General features: G+C 33.2%; 2 protein-coding genes across 2 annotated transcripts; one reads left to right on the top strand and one right to left on the bottom strand.

Moving 5' to 3' along the window:
• The first annotated feature begins 4413 nt into the window (after positions 1 to 4413).
• On the top strand, positions 4414 to 12638 carry LOC119830547. Its single transcript, XM_038353606.1, has 19 exons — positions 4414 to 4443; positions 4624 to 4794; positions 5077 to 5110; positions 6252 to 6447; positions 6527 to 6697; positions 7232 to 7395; positions 7857 to 7895; positions 8287 to 8426; positions 8625 to 8733; positions 8850 to 8962; positions 9400 to 9585; positions 9790 to 9977; positions 10507 to 10631; positions 10842 to 10950; positions 11408 to 11567; positions 11709 to 11751; positions 11825 to 11913; positions 12138 to 12159; positions 12477 to 12638. Exons 1-19 carry the CDS (start codon positions 4414 to 4416, stop codon positions 12494 to 12496), a joined length of 2109 nt encoding a protein of 702 aa, XP_038209534.1. The 3' UTR covers positions 12497 to 12638.
• Positions 12639 to 13234: 596 nt separating this feature from the next.
• On the bottom strand, positions 13235 to 21217 carry LOC119830067 (general transcriptional corepressor trfA). The gene is made up of 8 exons (XM_038352906.1): positions 20701 to 21217; positions 20459 to 20608; positions 17243 to 20191; positions 16446 to 16578; positions 16121 to 16208; positions 15918 to 16004; positions 14877 to 15035; positions 13235 to 14161 (listed from the first exon to the last, which is right to left on the bottom strand). The coding sequence occupies exons 1-8, from the start codon at positions 20965 to 20967 to the stop codon at positions 14026 to 14028; spliced, it is 3969 nt and encodes a 1322-aa protein (XP_038208834.1). The 5' UTR covers positions 20968 to 21217; the 3' UTR covers positions 13235 to 14025.
• Between the last annotated feature and the right edge of the window lie 384 nt (positions 21218 to 21601).

Here is a 21601-nt window from a genome sequence, read left to right as displayed (position 1 = left end):
TCAATGAATATGTTGATTATAAAAATTTGGATTGAATTTCTTATGTCCTTGCGGACAACTGACCTGGTGGGTCGTGTGATGGTAAGCAACCACCACTGTCCAGATACATGACTGTATACGCATTTGCTAAGACCTCTCTATATAGGCTACTAAGGCGGGCAACCTTCAAAGAGAATTATTCCCGTCGATAATCCTTTCCCCAACTGTTCATTTACAGGAATAGTTTAGCAGGCTAAGAAAAAGAATACGGGTCTCGGCCCCCTCACTCATTACACGAAATACAATAGTTTTTACTATTAACATGCTATTTTTTTTTTATATTGCGTTCTTTATTATTACTAAATATCTGTTTTGTCTCATTAATTCGCTTTCATCTATTGCGAAAACATAAATATAAAATAAATTGCACTGGAAACTATCAAAATAAAAATATGAACATAGATGTGCATGACATGAAAAAATATCAAAATCATGTCTTATAGTACAATTAATAGTAATTACGATCACACATATTACGATCCGTGTGTGAGGTTAAAAATTTACATAAACTCAGTACACAGTACATATGTTATTTTTATTTATTGTCAGTATACGTACAAATGCGGGAGACAAATCATTTAAAATTAGGAACAAACAAAAAAACAAAGTTCTCTCATATCCTACATCTATGAAAACTACTAATTGCCATCAATTTCTGCACATAATTTAGCAATTCGTTATGTTACGTATGTACTTTCCTACAGTTCCTGCGTAAAGCTGGTACAATAACATTTTTTTAGGTATTTTATGATACCATACGCAATAATATTCCTACAATCCTTACTAATACTATATAAGCGAAAGTGTGCTTTTTTGTCTTTCTTTCACGTCGCAAGTCGCAACAGAGCGATTGAGCGATTATGATATGATTTTTGTATTTGGAGATAGAGAGGATAAAATTGACATGGCTGCTTTTCATTTTATAAACACGAAAGTTTATAAAAATGTATATTCGTTACTCTTTCATGCGAACACTACATACTTATACTTGGCAATTATGTGTTACTTATGTAGCAAATATACTACTAGACTATGAAAGTATGTGCTGGCTTTGCCCGCGGGTTTGCCTACGAGTGTAACAACTAGTTTATAAGAATTTTAAATGTTGAATCCAATTTTTTTTGTTATTATATATACATTTTCTAATTAAAGCTTTAAAAAAAGACTTCAGTATTTATTTGTAATGAATTAGTTTAAAACTATATAATCGATTTATAAAAATAATTTTGCGGTTAGTAGGTATGTGCTTAGTTTACAATTTGTTTACATTAAAAGCTTCGATTCAAATCTATATTTATTTATAATAATGCCAATAATTAAAAGGGATTATAATATATTCTTTCGTAACCTAAAAGGCCACGTCATTTACGAAAAGAATAAATTGTAACCAGTTATAACAAAAAGCATGAAAAGGTCTGAGTGCGTAACCAAAAACTCCTTTACTTTGACTGATTATGAAATCTGTTTTCGAAAATTAATTACTTAAAGATTTTTTTAAATAGATATGCTTTAAATTACAAACAAGTTCTTAATATCACGGTAAAAGTTAAGTTTTATTAATATAATTTTTAAAAGTGTTGCGCTGGTGTTTTTAATTTTATAGCGAGATGATGCGACCCTCAAAGGACAACATATCAATTGATTTTATCGATTTGAATAAAGTTATTCTGCATTAATGTTATTAGTAATATATTAGGCGAAAAAATTATCGAAAGTACGTGAAAAGCATCTAGTAACTGCAATGGTATATATAACAAGCTTCTGTAATTTGATTCCAAAACCGTGAATAAAGACGTGAACAATATTGTATTATGTAGTTTCTCAGAAACTTAATGAGCAGTACTTATACGTGATTATGATATATGATATAATGATATCTGTCAACATAACAGTTGTTAAGACGTGGCGTGCTGATGACCTTGTGGGTAACCACTCTACCAACGCTTTAAACAAACCTCAGAGTTGAACTGTATAAACCCTTTTATACTGTAAAAGAAAATTACTTGTCTATAACTACTTATGTACTTAGTGAATATACATTAATAAAGTAACCTATTAATATAATATACATCAATAAAGTTACCTATTCTATAAATATACTAGCTGACCAGACAAACGCTGTTCTTCCATATTCTTATCATTTAGGGTTATAAAGAATAGACCTACCCGATATGCACACAAAATACCATTTGAATCGGTCCACCCGTTTCGGAGGAGTAATTTAACTAACATAGTGACACGAAAATTTTATATATTAAATAATTAATACCAAAGCAGATTTGACTCATGATGATTTTTTTTTTTTTTTTTTTTTTATGTCATAGCGGGCAACTGAGCTGGTGGTTCGCCTGATGGTAAGCGATCACCACCGCCCATGAACATTCGCAAAGGTTGGGCCTCTGCGAATGCGCTGCCCGCTTTTTTGGGATAAGGGAAAAGGAATGGATTAACGACTGGAAAGAAGGAATGGACTGGGACGGGTGAGGAAAAGGAAACGGGCCTCCAGCTCCCCCACTCACCGCACGAAACACAGTGGCACGCCACTATTTCACGCCGGTTTTCTGTGGGGGTGTGGTACTTCCCCGGTGCGAGCTGGCCCAATTCGTGCCGAAGCGTGCTCGACTCCCACAATAATGATGACAATAGAACGTAGCCTATAGGTGACTAGACGTTCGCCCCGGCTTCGCCTGTGCTACATATATAGCCTAAGCCACCCAGTGAAGTTGCACCTTTCCAGTGGTGAAAGAATTTTTGAAATCGGTTTAGCTTATGTGTGTGTGTTACGAATATACAAAAATACAAGATTCTTCTTTATAACATTAGATGCTGAATCATAGTGCACATAAGTGGTTCATTTTCAAAACCTGATTTAATTTAGCAAATGAAACCGAAAACAAAAATACATTTCATTTATTCATGCAATTCACTTCCTGCTTTTGTGTACAGAGTACAAAATAAAAACAGCCAACCGCGACCGCACGGTTCATCTGTCTACCGTACGAACGTTTTCGTTTTGTATTCGGTACATAGAAACACGCTGCACGGTCTTAATAAACGTGCCGTCAGCAACATAGTTTATTTACAATCTTAGGCTAAGAGGGAAGATGGAAACCTCTGCGAGCTTTTTCTTGCATTTTTACTAAGTAATAGCAAACCTTTCGATTTAACTAGCACTTGAATTACTTCGGTTTTGCTCAGATATATGGGTGGGCTTAACTTACCTTTATTTTGATAAGAAAGTTTTTAATTTTAAATTTATTATATGTTAATGTATTATATATCTATTTTTCATTTATACAACAAAATGTTAATGCCAAATAGACGTGCCTGCAAAGATATTCAAAGTACATATAGCCAACATTAGAGTTTCATAAGAAAACCACTCTGAAAAAGCGTTCATAAGGTTGAACTTTGACAATTTTAAAGACATTCCTAAATATGAAACACAGCATGTGGTGTAATGTTTTTTTTTTCATATTTTGTAACAGCATAGCCAAGTATTTTCCATTTTAGTATTCGGAGTAGATGCAACATAAGGGCTGTGCTGTTTTGCATTTCTATAAATACGTTCTCCCCTAGCCTAAACCCCTTACAATATGGACCAGATGAAATGAAATATGAATTGCTTCTGTTTTAAATTTTGTAATAAAGACTAATATGGGTGCGTGCTCTAATAATAAAAATTTGTGGAACATCGCAGTTTAAAAAGTATTTCAAAAATGCGACATTTCTAGTATGAAAAAGTTATATGTATATTAATAACTCATTAGTAAACAGCATGTTATCACTCATTGGTAAACATAAAAAATAAAATTGAAATGTCACCACTTTATAGTTATCAAAATGTTTAACAATATTTTTTAAAAGATTTGTTCAGTATTTTTTAATAATTTTAGTTTTTAATCGTATACGGAACCGTGTTTTGAAAAATATACATCATTACTTTAAATATGGCAGGTAATAAATATATAATGTTTAATTTATATATATTGATGACCTAAACTACACAAGTATTTTTACAATAGAATTCACGTGTTACATCTGCAACGTTTTGCTTATATTAATATAATTCAACTAATAATATTCGGTAGTATACAATTATTTACACAAGTAAATAACTCACATTTATATAAAACTTATATATTGGAGGTTGGATTCAAAAATACCTAAAGAAAAGCCACACATTTTGCTTGCCATGCATGCCTTACACTCTTTTATTTCTGGCACAAGGATAATTATAACCTATTTATTACGTCTTATAACATATACAAAAATATCGTTGTTTATCTTCAAAATTAAATATTATGAAGCATCGTGCAAGTACCGAATGATTGTTTTGCAGACGAAACAGCCGTCCTTCTGAATATCAGTGAAATGATTGATTTGGCCATCGGAACACCTGAGGTAAAGACATTAATATTTATGTTGAACTAGTTTTAAACCTGGGGCTGTACCAATTTAGGTGATATCTTTCAAATTCTTAATAATGTTTTCGATCCTTTTTATGAATCAACCTAGTTACCTAGTTATCATATCCCTATTCATAAACAATGCACTATTTAGTTTGTATCTCAACTTCTTTAGGTTGGTGTAGTCGATTTCTGCATGCTTCAAACTGTGTTGCATTGCCTTGCCCAACAAATGCGTGTACTTGGCAAGAACGTAGAACTACGAGGCAGTGTTGCCGCCCTTCCCGTCGGTAGGGAAAACTCTCAGACCATAGCTGTCAGCGAATTTGTCGTTGATACTGATCAGGTATATTTATCTTAAAATTAAACCGTATGCACCTAACAGACAGTCTAAATTGACAGTATCTGTCTTGTTGTAGTATTTTAATCGTCTGATTCAGAAAATCCTCACCGGCATAATTGTTTTTAGCTGACGCGACAGACGCTCTCTTGTCTTCGCGCAAACTGGCAAACGGGTGGCAACTAATACCATATATATATATATATATATATATATATATATATATATATATATATATATACCATACAATATAGATTATATAGAAATTAATCTGTTTGTAATTTTTAGGATAAGCACAGGACGATTAAAAAGACAGAAATGGGTAAGCTACAAAAAAAATTCTCTTTGTGTACGTGTTTCAAAAATTTCAAAGAATTAATACACATACTGTATGGTTGTTTACAGTATCTTCACAACCCTCCAGTAGCGAACAAGAAACTATACTAGTAGGTAAGAATTCAGCAACATAATACTTCAGTTAATTAGCGCAACTCGTGATCATCGATTATCACGCACGTTTTGCTTTCGACCAATTATATTCACACTATTATGCAAATCGTATCCAATAGCACACAATACTTAATGGTACTATGCCAATGGGTTGGACATTCATTGGAATTAGTGTTATCTACGATCTGCGGCAGTTTCATTCTACGAAACTTCCAGAAACTATCGTTTGTTACCACAGAATCCTAGTTGTTTTAGTATCATCCTTACCTATATTGTGTGAAATATATTGTGCGAAAATGTGTTGTTTGTTGGTTTGTTTGTCTTTCTTTTACGTCGCAACGAAGCAATTTCTTTCCAGAGATAGATAGGAGAATGGAGAATGACATAGCCTTCTTTTTAGCAGCGTGAAACATCTCCTTTCAATTTCCTTTGGTAACGGGAGCGAAGCGGGCGAATTTCCATGGCCAAATTATACTATGTAGTGTAAAATAAATAAATATATGTGTTGCCATGACGTGGGGCCAAGAAATCCATCAAGCAATTAATTATTTTATTTTATTTGTACTAGCTAGAATCTAAAAAGATTAAGTGGACCATTACAATGTTATAAATAGGATAATATTAGAGTCACGGTACGCAAATGCAAAGCAACGTGTATATCTCATTTATAAAATTAAACCTTTGTACCATTTTATACAAAATCTAATTAACAAGGTAAATCTGATTACAGTTGAACGAGTAAAAAGGGCCGACTCACCGGGTAAGCATTATTAAATTATTATGTTATCCTGCACATAAAGCATTACCGAAAGAGGCCGAAACGGGTACCACAGTACAAAATTTCTATACATATTTGTATCACTTTCCCCTTCCCCTCAAAATTAATTAGTTATGTTTTCAGAATAACTTTTAATCCCTTTTATAGGTAAGAATACAATTTGCGTATCTGCAAAAGTAGAATAAAAACGACAAAAGCAAGGATTATTATATATTTATTTACCAATTTATTTAAGTAAACCGAAGTCCTCCCCGCGCACAATCACCGCAACCAACTGCACCGTCACCTGCTCCTGCTAGAGTTACATCGACAGAGAAGCTATCACTCGTTACCCTAAGTAAATTCAACTTACTTGAAAATACCGTTGAAGATCTCAAAAGTAGAGTTTACGGGAGTATACCTAAAAATGAAGAAATTCTGGAAGAAGTCAGGTAAGGTGAATAGCCAAATATTGTATTGATTTAATTTAAAGTCTCGTTTTAATTATTTATTGTGATTTAAAAATTTAAGATCACAGACAAACCTGAAAGCCATCACCGATATGTGGACTTCTTTAAACGTCTCCTCGCGCTTGGAAGCAGCAGAAGCAGGTATCGCCAAGTTGAGCTCGCTAGTGCAAGACATTATATCTGATACAGCGGGACTCCAGCAAGCTATTGCAGCTCGTAGGGCTTCAAAACCGTAAGTTTTGATTTTATATTTCGAATACTCGTTTAAAATAGTACCTGAATGATCGGCTCTTATTATGATGCTCGGTTACTTTTGGCGTTTATTCAAAATGAATCATGGATCGATTTATCGCCTTCGTAACTCCTGGTATGCAAAACTTCATCAAAATCGCTGGAGTAGTTTCTAAGATTCTTGAAGTTGGTTAGAAAATAAAGACGAAGTAATTAATTACACCATAGGAACTCTAAACAAGAAATATGATTATATTTTATATTCCTAGATACCTAACAAGAGCACCAAAGATTTGGCCAGGGTCAAATTGGGCTAAGAAGTTGTTAGTCTAGGTGTTAAACTAGATTATATATGTACAATATTTGTGTATCAAATTTCATCCAATTACGCCAGTCGCCAACAGATCATTGAATTTTTGAATATTTTCATTCAAATGAAATACTGAATCTGCTCTGAATATTAACAAAAAATATATTCGTTTGTTTTTCTTTCATTGCAATAAATTCATAATAAATTTGTTGATAATCTCCTCAGAGCTGAACCAGTTATAACTACAATAGTAGCCCCTCCTGTGGACAACGTTGCATCCAAAGATGATTTGGCCTCTATACAGCAACATCTCACTCGTATACGGAATGATCTGGACAATCTGACTAATGCTTATTACACCGCTATGGCTGAAATACAAGCTGGTTTAGGTAATTTCATTTTAAATCATTATCATCAGCCCATACACGTTCCCACTGCTGGGACACAGGACTCCTATGAGGTTTCAGACCATAATCCACCACGCTGGCCAAGTGCGGGTTGGCAGATGTCGTCGAACTTTTGATTCTTAAACTTGTTGGTTTCCTCGCGATGTTTTTCCTGCACGCTCGCCAGGTCCCGAACCCCGACTTATCGATTTTGAAGTCCGAGGTTCTCACCATTGAGCCACCACTGCTTTTTCAAATCACCGAGTGCTCTCAATTGATTATGTTTAGTTCCGTTTATGATTTATGCGATGGAAGTTATGTTATTTATTAAATCAAATTACTCCTCAACTGAATATACCGCATCGAAATCTATAGTGAAAGTTTTATAATGAACCAACAATATTCATTTGTTTAATAATAATTTTGTCATATACATGAGAAAACTTCTGTTCTTCCAATTTTAGAAGCAGTACCACCTGCTCCACTTCCTGCAGAACCTCCTGGTATGTAATTAGTAATTTAGCAGAAGTACTTTACTTTTAGTTTAAAATACTATCAGCATATTAATAATGAATGCGTTATAAATGGTCGTTTTGATATTGCGTAAGCCGAATTAGCAGTTACGGAGGACGAGACGATTTCTATGAAAACTAAAGCAGCATAAATAGATTTGTGAATATTAAATATATTAAACATATAATTTAAAAATCAACGAATCCTATCAGGATTTTTAAAAATCAAACACGTCCCATATTAGTACACTAATTGATTTTGTCTCTAATAAGGAACTACACCAGAAAAGTAACATACTTATATCAAACCAACGGAAAAGGCTACAATTTCAATATTATTTGCTACCTGTATCAAAGATTACTAAAAAGTCAGTCATTTCAGTGCGAAAAATATCTGAACAACCCCGTCGATCCTTCTCAATGTTGACAGCTGGTCTTATGGAAAGAATGAATGATTTGGAAAAACGGCTTAAGGATTGTTGTGACAGCCTTGGAAAGAAAGATGGAATAATACAAGATCAGGTACTTCGTCTTATCAAATTATTTTCTGTTGAATGTTTTAATTTCTTACAACTTAAACAATATTAAAGACTCAAAGAAAATTCATTTATTTAATTCAGTTACTATGTTATTATTCAAATATTATGTACAACAATTTGCCTAGAACTTTTATACTAAGATAAACATATCTAATTGATTAGTGAAACTATTTTTTTACAGATTAACTCTTTCCAAGACCAAATTGAATATTTAACCAGGCAAATAGCAGCTTTAGCGCAAAGTCAAAACGCTAACGCCATATCTCCCGACATGTTCAAAGATATACAGGGTAAAACTAAGTTCTGATGAATAAAATTTGAATATTCTTACTGACGACCGGAAATGAATATTTCCTTGGATCAGTGAAAAATAATATATTTACGAAAGCGTTATTTTCTCCAACAGGTCTCATGACACTCTTCCAAACTGTACAAGACATGCAAAATCAACTTAAACTCGTGCATGAAACGGCATTGCAACTCGCTGCAGAAAAGGAGGACCGATTGTACAACATGAATGTAATATTTTATGCTTCCTTTGGTTTGTCATGTCCAGATGAACACAACAACACTTTCTCGGTTCTTCACTAATCAATTTGTTTAAGTTATACATATTGATTAAAATCGATTCTTGTGACTCTAGAAGGGGATAAAAGAGTTAAGAATTATTTTTATACTATAAGAGTCTTAAGGGACTCGGGTTGCTTGTCATATCTGACTACATATTGTATCTTCGGTACAGCTGTTTTAACACATGGCCGTAGCAATCAAACAATATGTTATAAATTAACTTATCTTGCTGTATCTAATTAAAATTAACCATCTCTGAGACATAAAATATACAAATATTTTAAAGTATGAGGTTCATTATTCAAACAAAATATCATATAAATAACTATATATTTATGTATGATCAATAGGTATTATTTTGTTAAAACTAATGATTCGAATTCTAGGCATTATTAGAACAAATAGAGCTACTAAAAACCATTAAGCTGGATCGCGAAGATATGGTGGAGGCGATGGCTGAGAAGGCGGACTTGCGTATGCTCGCACGTAAAGTCTCCCACGACCAGTTTGAAATGGCCTGCGATGACTTATCTCGGGGACTCGAACACGCTCTTGGAAAACTTACTTTACAAGTAAGTCATATATCTACATTGACATTATGAAAATTTAACTTAACGTAAAAATCTAAAGACATATGGATACATAAATACTGCTTTGAACATTGATTAGAAGTTTACTCCTACTACAACATTAAACAATATAATATGAATGGCTTTTTGTACATCTTACCATGACTTTTCTACATCATTATCATATATTCATACTACATTTTTAAGGAATCATTATGGCAACAAGCTCTGGACGACATTCAGCGAGAGATCGAGATGAAGCTTGACAAGATGGAGTTATCACCAGTCAAAGATTTCTTCAACAATAAACTAAGACAACTTCAAGAAAACCTTAAAGAGATGGCCGCTCTACGTCGCGAGGTCGAAGCTGCCGGCACCAAGAAAAAATTGTTGAGGTGAGAAAGACCAAAGAAAAATAAATAAATAATTCTAGTTATAGACCGCTTACATTATCTTAATCGATAAGTGCATTATTTATATTTATATTGTATGAAATGTTCCGCAAGCAATAAGGATTAGGTATATATATAAAAAAGTAGATTCAAACATTTTTATATTGCTTACAATTCTCTATTGTTGCCTCGAGAACACAGCGCTGATTTTCAGACGCCTTATAATTGAAACTAACAATTATGATTTTGAATTAAAAAAAACTAAAACATTAACAATCAATGAAAAACAATCACATTCACAATAACCCACCAATCAACCCGGGCAAATGCAGTCATTCTGAATCTAATTATATGTATGCATTCTTTTAAACACGACGTGTTTTTCGGTTACGTTTGATCTCACTACAGTAAAAGAATTTTTCGTATTCAATCGTTGCAATAGATTCCATGAAACTATCATATCCTCGAAGTTGCTAAGTAGTAACCAGTTAAGTAATACAAAGTATTATATAACTAACAAGTTCTTATATAGGGATGTCAACTGCATATCATGCGACGCACGTGCCGTGATGCCCATGGAAGCCGCAAGCAATGTACCGGTCAGCCGTCCAATGCCAGCAAATTTGTCTATGAAACCATACCTCAGTTATGAACTGGGTTAGTCTCTTATAAAAAAAAATATGATAATTTTTTTATCTAGTGTTCTAATACTTTGTTGTAAGATATCTGTAGAATACTCCTTTTGTCATGTAACATGTAAGTAATAGAATTATTAGGCATACATTCCATAAGAATCTTAGAAGAAAAGAAAGTAAAGATAGAGTATCGATGATAATAGTTTCCTATCATTTTCTTTTCCAAACAAAGATGCAATCAGGAAGACACAAGCTACCAATGTGCCACAAAGGAATATGCGAGATTGGGAAAACATAGAAAAACAAATGGGTCAGACGAAACAACCGCCACCAAAACCGAAGTAAGATTGAAGTTATTCATGATACGAACACGTAGTTTCTTTTTTCAAATCCTTTTGATGATAAATAGATTATACCTACTTTGGAATACAATGCAATGCATAACCGCAAGTCACGCACAATATTTAAAAATGTATGTATCATTTAATTAAACAGTATGGGTAGGTAAGTACATGATGGCTGATACCTATGTATTAACAATATTACCACAGCAGGCATGCTTTGACTTTATTATCCAGACCACAGATTACATAATACTTATTACGTTAAAAAAATTTACTACTCCCTCTCTGTCTCCGTCTTCTATAAGACATACGGTCTCCCTATAGCAAATATGTAGTTTCTTGTGTGAAACAAATCAGTAAAACCTAGGTATTTTATTATTATGAAGGTTAGCCATGGAATAGCGGTTTTATTTCCTACTGTAATATGCGCTATAATTTCTGTACTGGTTTTTAGATCGGAAACAGACAAGCACCTGTGCAACCGCTATTGTGGTGGTTCCCACACCACTACTACGGCGGCGCAACGAGTGGCTCGTTTGGGTCACTTCATGAAACAATGGGGACCGGATGTTGTTCCCCTGTCTTCAGGTTTGGCAGCCGGGGACGACGGGAGGGTACGTTTTTTTTAATTAATCATATAAAATTTGTATTATGATCTATCCGTATTAATTCACTGTTTTAAAAAAATGTCTTGAAATTCTTTTTGCACATTAAGCACAGTTATTGCATATCTTTAAACTGTTTTTAATTTACAGATGTACAAAGTCAGTCCAGTCGAAGGTGCCAACGTAGGTCCAGGTAATTATGACGAAAGTAACCTTAAAAGTTGAGTATCTTAAAATTTCTCTAATCACTATTTTATTTTAATAAGGTGGTGCAGTGGATGCTACTTGCACACCAAGATTTAAGAAAACTGATATGCCACCAAAGCCTCCTCCGAAACCAGTGCTCATTAACCCAGTATGTTTTTATTGTATCTTGTTCTCGTACTTTCATAAAATTTAATTTTTTAAATGTACTATATAATAATCTCTGTAATTATTTCAAAAGAAACTAATAAAAGAAAATTTTGAAACGCTAGTTAAAAGAAATCCAAATTCACTAAAATGGATGATAATATTCACATATTATTACCAATTTTTTTTTGTAAATAAACAGCTATGTAAAATATTGCATTCTTACAGGAATGCCGGTGCCTCGAAGCAGGTAAGATTTTATTATTATATATTATTACGCGTAGGAGGAAAAGATGCTTCGGATGAATATCTTGTTTTTCCTGAAAAGCACTCATTCTCAGAACTCTTTGCAAAATTAGCCTTTATTATTTCATATAACATGGTCTATCGTTGAAAATATCGTCAGTTCAACTGTTCTAATACCAACTTAATAAATAGATGGACAGAAAGAACATGATTTTGAAAAGATTTTGTTTTGTTTTAGGAACCGTTACTTAAAAAATAGTGCTTCATCTTTATTAATTTGTTGTAAAGATGTGAGAAAATGACCTTTTTTGTCTATTTCAGATCGTTCCACGAAGGGTTGAATATTCAATTTTTTTTTATATTTTATAAATGTTAATTTATATAACTATATACTTGTATGTAGCAAGCTCCTCTGCAAAATGTGTCTCCAGATTCAGAGGTAGTTAGTCATTATATATATTCTTGTTCCAATGTCATATAGATATATGTATTTTAAAATAATAATAAATAAAAAAACACACATCTGGTTTATTTTGATTTATTGGTAAATGAATTACCATACATTTTCAACTTAAATACTATTTGATGGTAATGTTCGAAACAAAAGATAACACAATAGTCTTTTTGCAAGTATTCATGTTTGTAAAACGAATACTTTGAAATTTCTTAAAACTAAACCTTTTTCTATATATTTACATTATATAAGAAGCATAAATCACATATTAGCATTATAAAAAATAGTGCGAGGGTCTGAAAGCATATTACTAAACTTTTAATAATAGAAGCCAGCATGTTAAAAATATAAACTCAATTCCTATAGTTTTCTCAACTTAATACTACAATTCAGTGTTATATACATATAAGTGAACAATACAGACGTATATCATATACCAGCAAATAACTAAAACGGCCAAGACTAGGGACAGAAAATGCAAAAATAGGGGAAAATTGTTAACTTATTTCAATCCTTTTTTGCTACAATGCAGGATGTTAACGAACTTTAAAAAAAAATATTCCGTTGCTACGAAGTTTTAATTTAAAATAATCTACGCTACTATCTCGCAAATTTTGTCCACGATCTAGCAACAACTAGGGGACAAAATACATGTCCGAATACTGTACAAGATATTTTAACCATTAAATTCACTGTGTTTTCTTATACCTGGGCATATTAAGTTATATATTTTACTAGAAAAAAAAAGATTTTTTAAGACATAAATCGTAAATTAAGGTATCCAGTATAATGTTGTTATATTTCACTAGAACAAATTGACACATTAAACCACTAACATTCTTTTAAAAGAGAGATTTAATTTTATCTTCTTTTGTATTATCTCATTATTCCAAACCATCTGTTAATGACAAACAGAAACGGTTTAATCAGTGGCAATTAGCGACATTTCATGTATTTATATCATTGAGTAATAAATTATATATCGTAGTATAATATATCAGTTGGGGTATTGACACAACAGTCGCTTATTGCGTAATTATTTTGTTTCCGAGTTAATTTTGAGGCCCCCTAAAAAGGAAAACAACCTTAAAACCTTTAGATATCAAACTATAAAAACCAAACATCTATTTGCCTTTTATCAAGAGTAACTATCGTATAGACAAACATTGCTCTAATTTATATTTCCATACAAATCAATGATACCCTTCGTTCGCATAAAGAATATATCTATCCCCTTCTAGCGCAAGTGCCCTTGTCGCACTTAAGACATTATCAACCTTGCTCTATTAAATGATATAGAAGATAATATCTTGCGGGATATGGGAATTTCCACTTTGTCGTCTAAGAGTTACTTGGCTTAAAAGCTGATTTTCAATTGTTTGTGTGAAAGTCCCTCCATACAAATTGAAATATAAGTTAACGATGTCTGCCGCGGCCGCCATAATGATTTCCAGAACCTTCGCGACTGTATCGACGCTCTTTTTTTTCCCGACTGCCGCGAGACCGATCTCTTCTTTCACGATCACGTGACCATTCCTTGTCTCGAGATGTCCTAGAAAATAATAAGATTATAATTATGATTTGGTGAATTCTTTAAATTTTTATGAAATCTGCGTTGTGACGCAAATAAAGGACGAACAAAAACATTTTTGCATTTATAATATATTAGCTATTGCCTACAGCTTCGTTCGTGCAGTCAATAAATTTTCATGGTAGAAATTTTCATCCTCCACTTTGTCCCCATTGGGTTAGAATTTATCAAAATCCTATGGTAGCGGATGTCGTGATGATCGTCTACATGCGATCGGTCCAGTAGTTTGGCCTGTGCAACGATTGATCGGTCGGTCGGGAAAGGTGACTGTACCTGTTTCCGTTTTATATATTACTAGCTGTTCACCCCGGCTTCGCCCTTGGTACTACGTCACTCAGTGAAGTTGCAGCTTTTCAAAGTTGAAGTTGTTAGTGAAAGAATTTTTCAAATCGGTCCAGCACTTTTTGTGTAAAAACCTTACAAACATATAAAAACACAAAAGTTCCCTCCCCACAACGAGTCGCACAAGTACCCTGTCTTTTTTTGGTAGATTTATTAATGGAATTTTATTAATGGCCACAATTTTTGGTGTATATATTACTTGAAAATTTATTTATAAAGATTTTTTCTAAAATAAGGCTTACTGTGTATGTGCGGGGTTGTTTTTAAAGACAATAAATTTATTTCTTTCATTCTTTCATTGTATTAATATAATGTAGATAAGAAGCAAGGGTACCTCTCGCCGGCGGAGCGGCTGTCGCGCGAGCGGCGGCGGGCGGGCGCGCTGGAGGGGCGCGGCGAGCGGGAGCGCGGGGAGCGCGAGCGCGCCGAGCGCCGGCCCTTCGGCGACTCGTTGGCCGACTCGCGCTCGCTGTTCAAGTTGAAATCGTCGAACCTGACGTTGTAGGAATAACGAATATCGAATAAATTGATGTAGAAAATCCAACACGCACAGACTCGTGCAAGTGAAGCTTAAAAGTGTCGTCTAAACACTTAGTCACGCTCGAAAGTGTCTAAGGTGACGTCTAAACACTAACCGAATACGTACGAAGTTATAGTTACGCTTTTAGCTACAAAAACTACATGTTTTTCAAATTCAACCAAATAAGAAATACCATTGTTGTTTTTATAATGTGTGGGTACGAGAGCGCCTAGACACAAGACTATTTGAAATGAGCACACAATTTAAAATGTGATCATCATATGAACGTTTTTTAAAATGTTGATGGTGCATCTTGGCTTTTTTTAGTATCAATGTAACTAAATTTGACCATAACAGCAAGAAAAAGAATTATATATTACTAGCTTTTCGCCCGCGGCTTCGCCCGCGTAGAATTCGCTTATATCGCGCGACATGGTAAGGAGTATTTTCTTCGTATTAAAAAGTATGTTTTGTTCTTTCCCACGTTTAGCTCCATCATCATACCAAGTTTCATCAAAATCGGTTTCACAATAACGAACTTTCATACAAACTTTCATCCCATCTTACAACCCTTTCTACCCTTTTTTCGCGATAAAAAGTATTCTATGTCCTTTCCCAAGTTCAGTTCTATCTTCATTACAAATTTTGTCAAAATCGGTTCAGTGGTTTAGGCGTGAAAGCGTAACAGACAGACAGACAGACAGAGTTACTTTCGCATTTATAATATTAGTAGGGATGTGCGTGTGCGTGCCTTCGCAAATATTATACATTGAAAACTTTACTTTATATTTAATGAATATTTACGTTAAAAGCTTAGCCTATCAATTGAATACACTACAACAAACTTATACGTACTTATTTTTCGGCGTCTCTGTATTTGTTGAACTGTGACTAGAACTTGAGCTGGATGAAGAACTCGAAGACGACGAAGAACTTCTCGATCTTTAAAAAAATGCATATATTAAGTAACACGAAACTCCATACAATAGCCTAGAATAGGCAACTAGAATATCAAAATAAAGACTTTATGATATCAATAATTAAGTCTATATAGGTACCTTCCTCTTTCTACCGGCGATTTCCTATTATTAACTGGTTCATCTGAGTGTTTTGAATTTTCTGACTTTTTCTCATCCTCATCGTTTTCTGAAATAAGATATGATTGATATATAATGTAATATATATATATATATATATATATATATATATATATAATGTAATACATATATATAATAAATACATAATGTAATAAAAAAGGAAAGCGTCATGTCACATGTGCATTACAACATGTTCAATTTACAAAAGTAGATTTAATTATTAAATGTCGGAGCACAATACCCAAAAAGATATACTTCAATTAATTTGACAAGTAATGAAAATTACCAGCTTTGGATTGGTTATTTTTTTCATCGTCGCTACCCCACAAATCATATTTGGAAAGATCAGCTTCATCTCCCGATTCCTCCTCTTCGTCTACTTCGACCGCCTGGCCTTCTTGAGAAGCTGAGGTTGTGGGCTAGAACAAATAAGTTTTGATAAAAAATATATTTATCAAATTTCCAAGACTAGACCAAATTCAATTAATAGGCTCACACGAGAGGCATCAGCAAAATTGGTTTACATAATAAAAAATTACGAGCTAACATACACAAACAAATACAGTCAAATTGCGAACCTCCTCTTTGTCTAACTTTGTTAAAAATTGCTAGTATTGTATGAGTAATTTGTAAAGAATGTGGTATAGAGAAATCTTAATAGTGATACAGAACTGAGTAAAATTTAATGAGTGAAATTTTTTTATAAACAGTGAAATGTTCAGTTTTATAGTTTAATAATCACAGTTAATCTCTTGTATCATACTCATACTTTATATACGGTTGACAATAAACTTTTATACCCTTTTAAATTGGATCTCCACCAGATATAATGAACAAAACTCTAAAAATAAATTTCTTAAAACATAACATACACACAATTTTATCAAATACAAATTTTCATAAAAAACGCAATATAAGCTTTTAAGAAAGAAAATTTGTGAAGTTTATAATCATAAGTTTATAATAAAACATGTTTTCTGATAACATACAAAAAAGTTACCAGTAAATTATAAGATTATGTTTAAGTAGCATGTTAAAAATATAGTTTATAAAAGAAAACACAACTTCATAAGTGATACAAACCTTATTCTTGTGTTTAGATCTTTTTCCTTCAGTAGATTTTTTATTTCTATCTGGTTGTTTAACTGTCAATTTAAGCCTATTTAATATGACCGGTTTTGGTAGAGCAAAGCTCTTGAAATTGCCTATCACTGGTGCATTTTCGTTCAAAAGTGGTACTTGACTTTTACTGTTATCATCAGGATTTTTTATATTGTTGTTAAATTTGATGGCAATATTTAAGGGCATTGTAACAGGGCCTGGGTCAAAGATGTCACTTAGAAAGGGTGTGTCACCAGAGTTACCATCTAGTTGCCGCAGTTCCCTTTCTATGCTATCATGTCGTATTGACTCGAGTTCCCAATCATCATTTGTCAAATTTATTGTTTCCAAATGGGTCGGTTGATCTAAATTCTTTTCATCTGCAGAAATGTTTTTTTCAATCATTGGTGGATTATTCTGTGGTTGAGACATTTGTTGTAAATTTTGGAGAGCCAGCAAGAGTGTATCTGTGTTAATGTTAGAAAGTATATTAGATAAATCAAATTGAGGAACTTTATGGGTGAGGTCTTCTTTCCTATCATTTTTATCATCATATTGAAGATATTTTCTCATTTCTGGTGCTTCATTTCTCTCTTCCAAGGACTGAAATGTATTCAATGCTTCAGTGTTTCTCTGAGAAATTGCTGGGAAATCTGAATCTTTTTGTTTAATTGTTACAGATTCTAGTATCTGTACCCTCTTTGATGGACTTATGACTTTATTTCTGTTTTTTGAGATACTTTCGGGAGATTCATGTGAAAGTTTTCGTATTTCATTAGATGTTTCTGCAGATATTGGTTCAGGCAATGGAATATCCAATAGTGAAGATTCACAATTAATACCTAAAGAATTATGGGTGGCTTGATCAAACTGATTGGTAGAATTATTGGATATTTCACTTATCTTTGGGCAAGTGATATTATCAATGCCTTTTAAAAGGTCCAATAGTTTTTCACAGTGTTTTTCAACTTTTTCCTTATTCACTCCTTTCTCATTCATAAATTCATTTTCTGATTCATTATACAACATATTTGAAGTAGGGCTTTGATTTTGTTTCAATTCTTTTAAATTTGAATCAGATTGATTGATATCTTTATTTGATTCTATTGTATCAGAATCTTTATAAAGGTCATCATCATCATCATTCCACGAATTTTCATACATTTTCCTTACACTATCATATTTATCTAAATCACTCACAGGCTCAGGACTTTTTTGAATATTCTCTTCATGAGTACTAAAGATATCCATTATATTTCTGCTTTTGTTAAAACAATCTGATTGGACTACATCAAACACACATGAATTATTAGCAATTTCTTTTTGAGAGTTAGGTGTTGAACCTAATGGCTCCCCAAAGAAAACATAATTTTGATCATTTGTTATATTATCAAATTCATCTTTTGTGAAATCATCATTTTTGGTTGTATAATTATTTTGCTGCAATGTTCTATAATTTGCATGAATACTAACAGAACTCAATGATGATATTACAGCAGGAGTATTTTTTACAAAAGAACCATTTCCTTTGGCCCAGAAACCTTTTTTCCTTACATTATTTTTAAAATCCTGGTAATGTTTTTTAGCCGTTGCTGCCATCATTGTGGGAACATATTCTGATGAAAGACCATCAGTATCCCCTGAATTATTTACTTGGTTTCTTACATTCATATTATGGAAATTAGGCATGTATATATTACCAGTCGCCAAAGGAGATTTTTCAATTGGTTTCTGTGTAGTATAACCTTCAAAAGGTTGACAAGTATCAGGTACATATGTATTATTTTTATAGGTAACATTTCTTTTTAAGCGTCTCTTTGTTTTCTTAGATTGACCAAAAACTCTGGATCTAAAGTCTACATCTTCACTGTTATACGAAAATGTGTCTGAATCGCTATGACTTGCAGTGTGTTTGTTTGTTTTTGAAGAAACTGGAGTGTGCCGTATATTGGAATCTTTTGGTTCAGAAAGCTCAACATCTGATTCAGGATAGTTTGAATCTCGACTATCTCTTGAACTTGACCTTGTGCAATTGTGTGTTGAAGAGGATTGGCTTCTTGCTGCTTCTCTTCCATCAACAGTACTTACAGAACCTGTAGCATTATTATTTCGTACCATATCCCCATTATCAATTACTAATGTTTCAGCACTAACACTCCTACTATGTAAAAAGGGTAATGTCTTGTTACTTGTTTCCAAATATGGGGGATCTTCAGTCTCACTTTCTGAAGATATATAAATTTCATCTGGGTTAGGTAGCTTATAGGAAACTGCTTTTTGCTTTTTAATGCCTTGGCTTATATTACGATTATCTGAGGGTCTTTGCATTGTATCTTTCCCTTTTTCAATATGATTATCAATCAAACAACCTGTAGTTAAAAGTCTTTGCCTCCAAGAAAATATTGTCTTAAAATCTGGGGCAGGCTTATCAAACTTGCTCTCGAATTTGTTTGTAGTTATCCTACAGTTATTATGAACAACAGCAAGAGCAGCAGCTATAACTCTTTCTTCAATAGTGTAAGTTACTTCAAATGCTTCAGAGGGTGTGGGGCCTGTGAATTTATATACAATATCATTATTTGTTGATGTAACTCTGTTTTCCATTATGGCATTGCCTTCATGACTTGAGGATCCTGACTGGTCCCTATCACTTATACTTGAGTAGTGTTTTCTTTGAAATCCTTTAGTTCTAGGTAATGGATGTGTTATATTCTGTTTATTATAATTGTAACTTCGCACATTTTTTTTAAATGACAACCTGGGAACGACAGACATGTCACAGACAGAACCATCACTCAGACTGCCACTTTTAGATTCATGATTTTTTTTAGTCTTCTGAGTTTTAATTACAGGGGGCACTGGCAAATTTGGCTCCATGATCTGCTTTGTCGGTGGCAAACTTTTGATTACAGGTCCTTCAGTGATGCCAACCTGAAGGCAGGAAAAATTATCTCCACTTTAATAATGATGTGCTTCAAAATTTATTTCATAACGCTATGTAAATACATCAAGTCTTCTTAGCGTCAAATATCCTTTATCTGCAGTATTATAAAAACGTTGCAACTCTAACAAGTAATAGATGAACAGCTGCATATGTGCATACCAGTTAGTTATTAGGTTCAATACTTTCTTAATGTAATTTTGAAAAAGTTTAAATTATACTATGTTTTAAAAGGAAATTGCAAAATAAATACATACAGTGTCCGCATTGTCTGAAGTTTCTGTCCTACGTTTGCGTTTTTTTCTTCCAAATTCATCATATTCGTCGTCAGAAGATGGTTCTCTCTTACGGTATTCTACAACGCCACGCTCATTGTAACCACCACCATATCCTGTTCGCGCTTCGACCTAAAAGGTTAACAAACAAATTATTATTAAAACCAATACACCAAACAAAAACATAGAACTTTTCTTTATTTTACAGAATATATTTTACGTACTTCCCCAAATTTCGGTGCATTACAAACATTACAAGTTGGGCGCCGGGCCCAGTTGACATTCGCACATTTATTACATTGCCAATCATCGGCATTAAATAAACCGCGAGATTTCTCTGCAGCTGATTTTCCTATTTCTGTTCCAAGTTTCCTTTTAGAAGGCTTTGCTCCATTAGGACGCTCTTTATTACAACGATAACAAGATACTCGTCGAGAAAAGTTTATATTTCCACAATTCGGATCGCTGCAAATCCAATCACCGTCGTTCATTTTGTTATTGCAGAAAAACCTCCATTTAAAACAATAATTTTACGCTATATTCATGTGTTGATCACATTCAGAGTAAATATTCGAAACGTTAAGAGAGTGTCAGTTTTTTTTACCAAACTTCACAATTGTAAATTATTAAACAACAAATCTATTTCAAACCACTATTGTAGAAAGTATTCAGAATCAAGCTTCGCTTCGTGCCAGCCATAATGCCATGATTGCCATTGCTGATGGCGATTGGCAGGCATGATATGACATGACATCGTTAACTTGAATATTATCTATGGGTCCTATGCAAAGACAAATTTTTAAATTTATTTATTTTACATAAGATTTTAAACATCATTGGCGAGAATGTAATATTACACAGTTGTAGAATATACTTTTTCTGTAAAAGTTTATGGGTATAACTATAATATCATAAACGTACCTATTATTAAAAAGGATGTGCTAGTAATTCAAATGCCTCAGTTTTTGGGAAAATAGGTGTAAAAATGATTGTAGAAAATACCGGTTTAGTGTTTGATACGAGTACGCAAATTTGTATATTTATTTATTTTACACAAGAGTATCGAAAACAGAAAATCATAAATATGCTCCATTACGTATAACATTTTTCTGTTAGTAGCTAGTA

This window comes from Zerene cesonia, chromosome 11 (genome assembly GCF_012273895.1).
Source record: "Zerene cesonia ecotype Mississippi chromosome 11, Zerene_cesonia_1.1, whole genome shotgun sequence".
In the NCBI taxonomy this organism is placed as follows: Eukaryota; Metazoa; Arthropoda; class Insecta; order Lepidoptera; family Pieridae; genus Zerene; species Zerene cesonia.
The sequence above is the reverse complement of the archived record's forward strand: the minus strand, read 5'-3'. Positions and strand labels throughout refer to the sequence as shown.

What these genes read in the sequence shown, in the direction of transcription:
- LOC119830547 (XM_038353606.1), top strand. Translation starts at nt 4,414, where the DNA reads ATGATTGATTTGGCCATCGGAACACCTGAG. An exon ending in ACCAAGAAAAAATTGTTGAG is followed by an intron (nt 9,978 to 10,506) that starts GTGAGAAAGACC and finishes GTTCTTATATAG; the next exon opens with GGATGTCAACTGCATATCAT. An exon ending in ATGCCGGTGCCTCGAAGCAG is followed by an intron (nt 12,160 to 12,476) that starts GTAAGATTTTAT and finishes TGTCTATTTCAG; the next exon opens with ATCGTTCCACGAAGGGTTGA.
- LOC119830067 (XM_038352906.1), bottom strand. Translation starts at nt 20,967, where the DNA reads ATGAACGACGGTGATTGGATTTGCAGCGATCCGAATTGTGGAAATATA. An exon ending in AAATAACCAATCCAAAGCTG is followed by an intron (nt 16,209 to 16,445) that starts GTAATTTTCATT and finishes ATCTTATTTCAG; the next exon opens with AAAACGATGAGGATGAGAAA. An exon ending in AGCCGCTCCGCCGGCGAGAG is followed by an intron (nt 14,162 to 14,876) that starts GTACCCTTGCTT and finishes ATTATTTTCTAG; the next exon opens with GACATCTCGAGACAAGGAAT.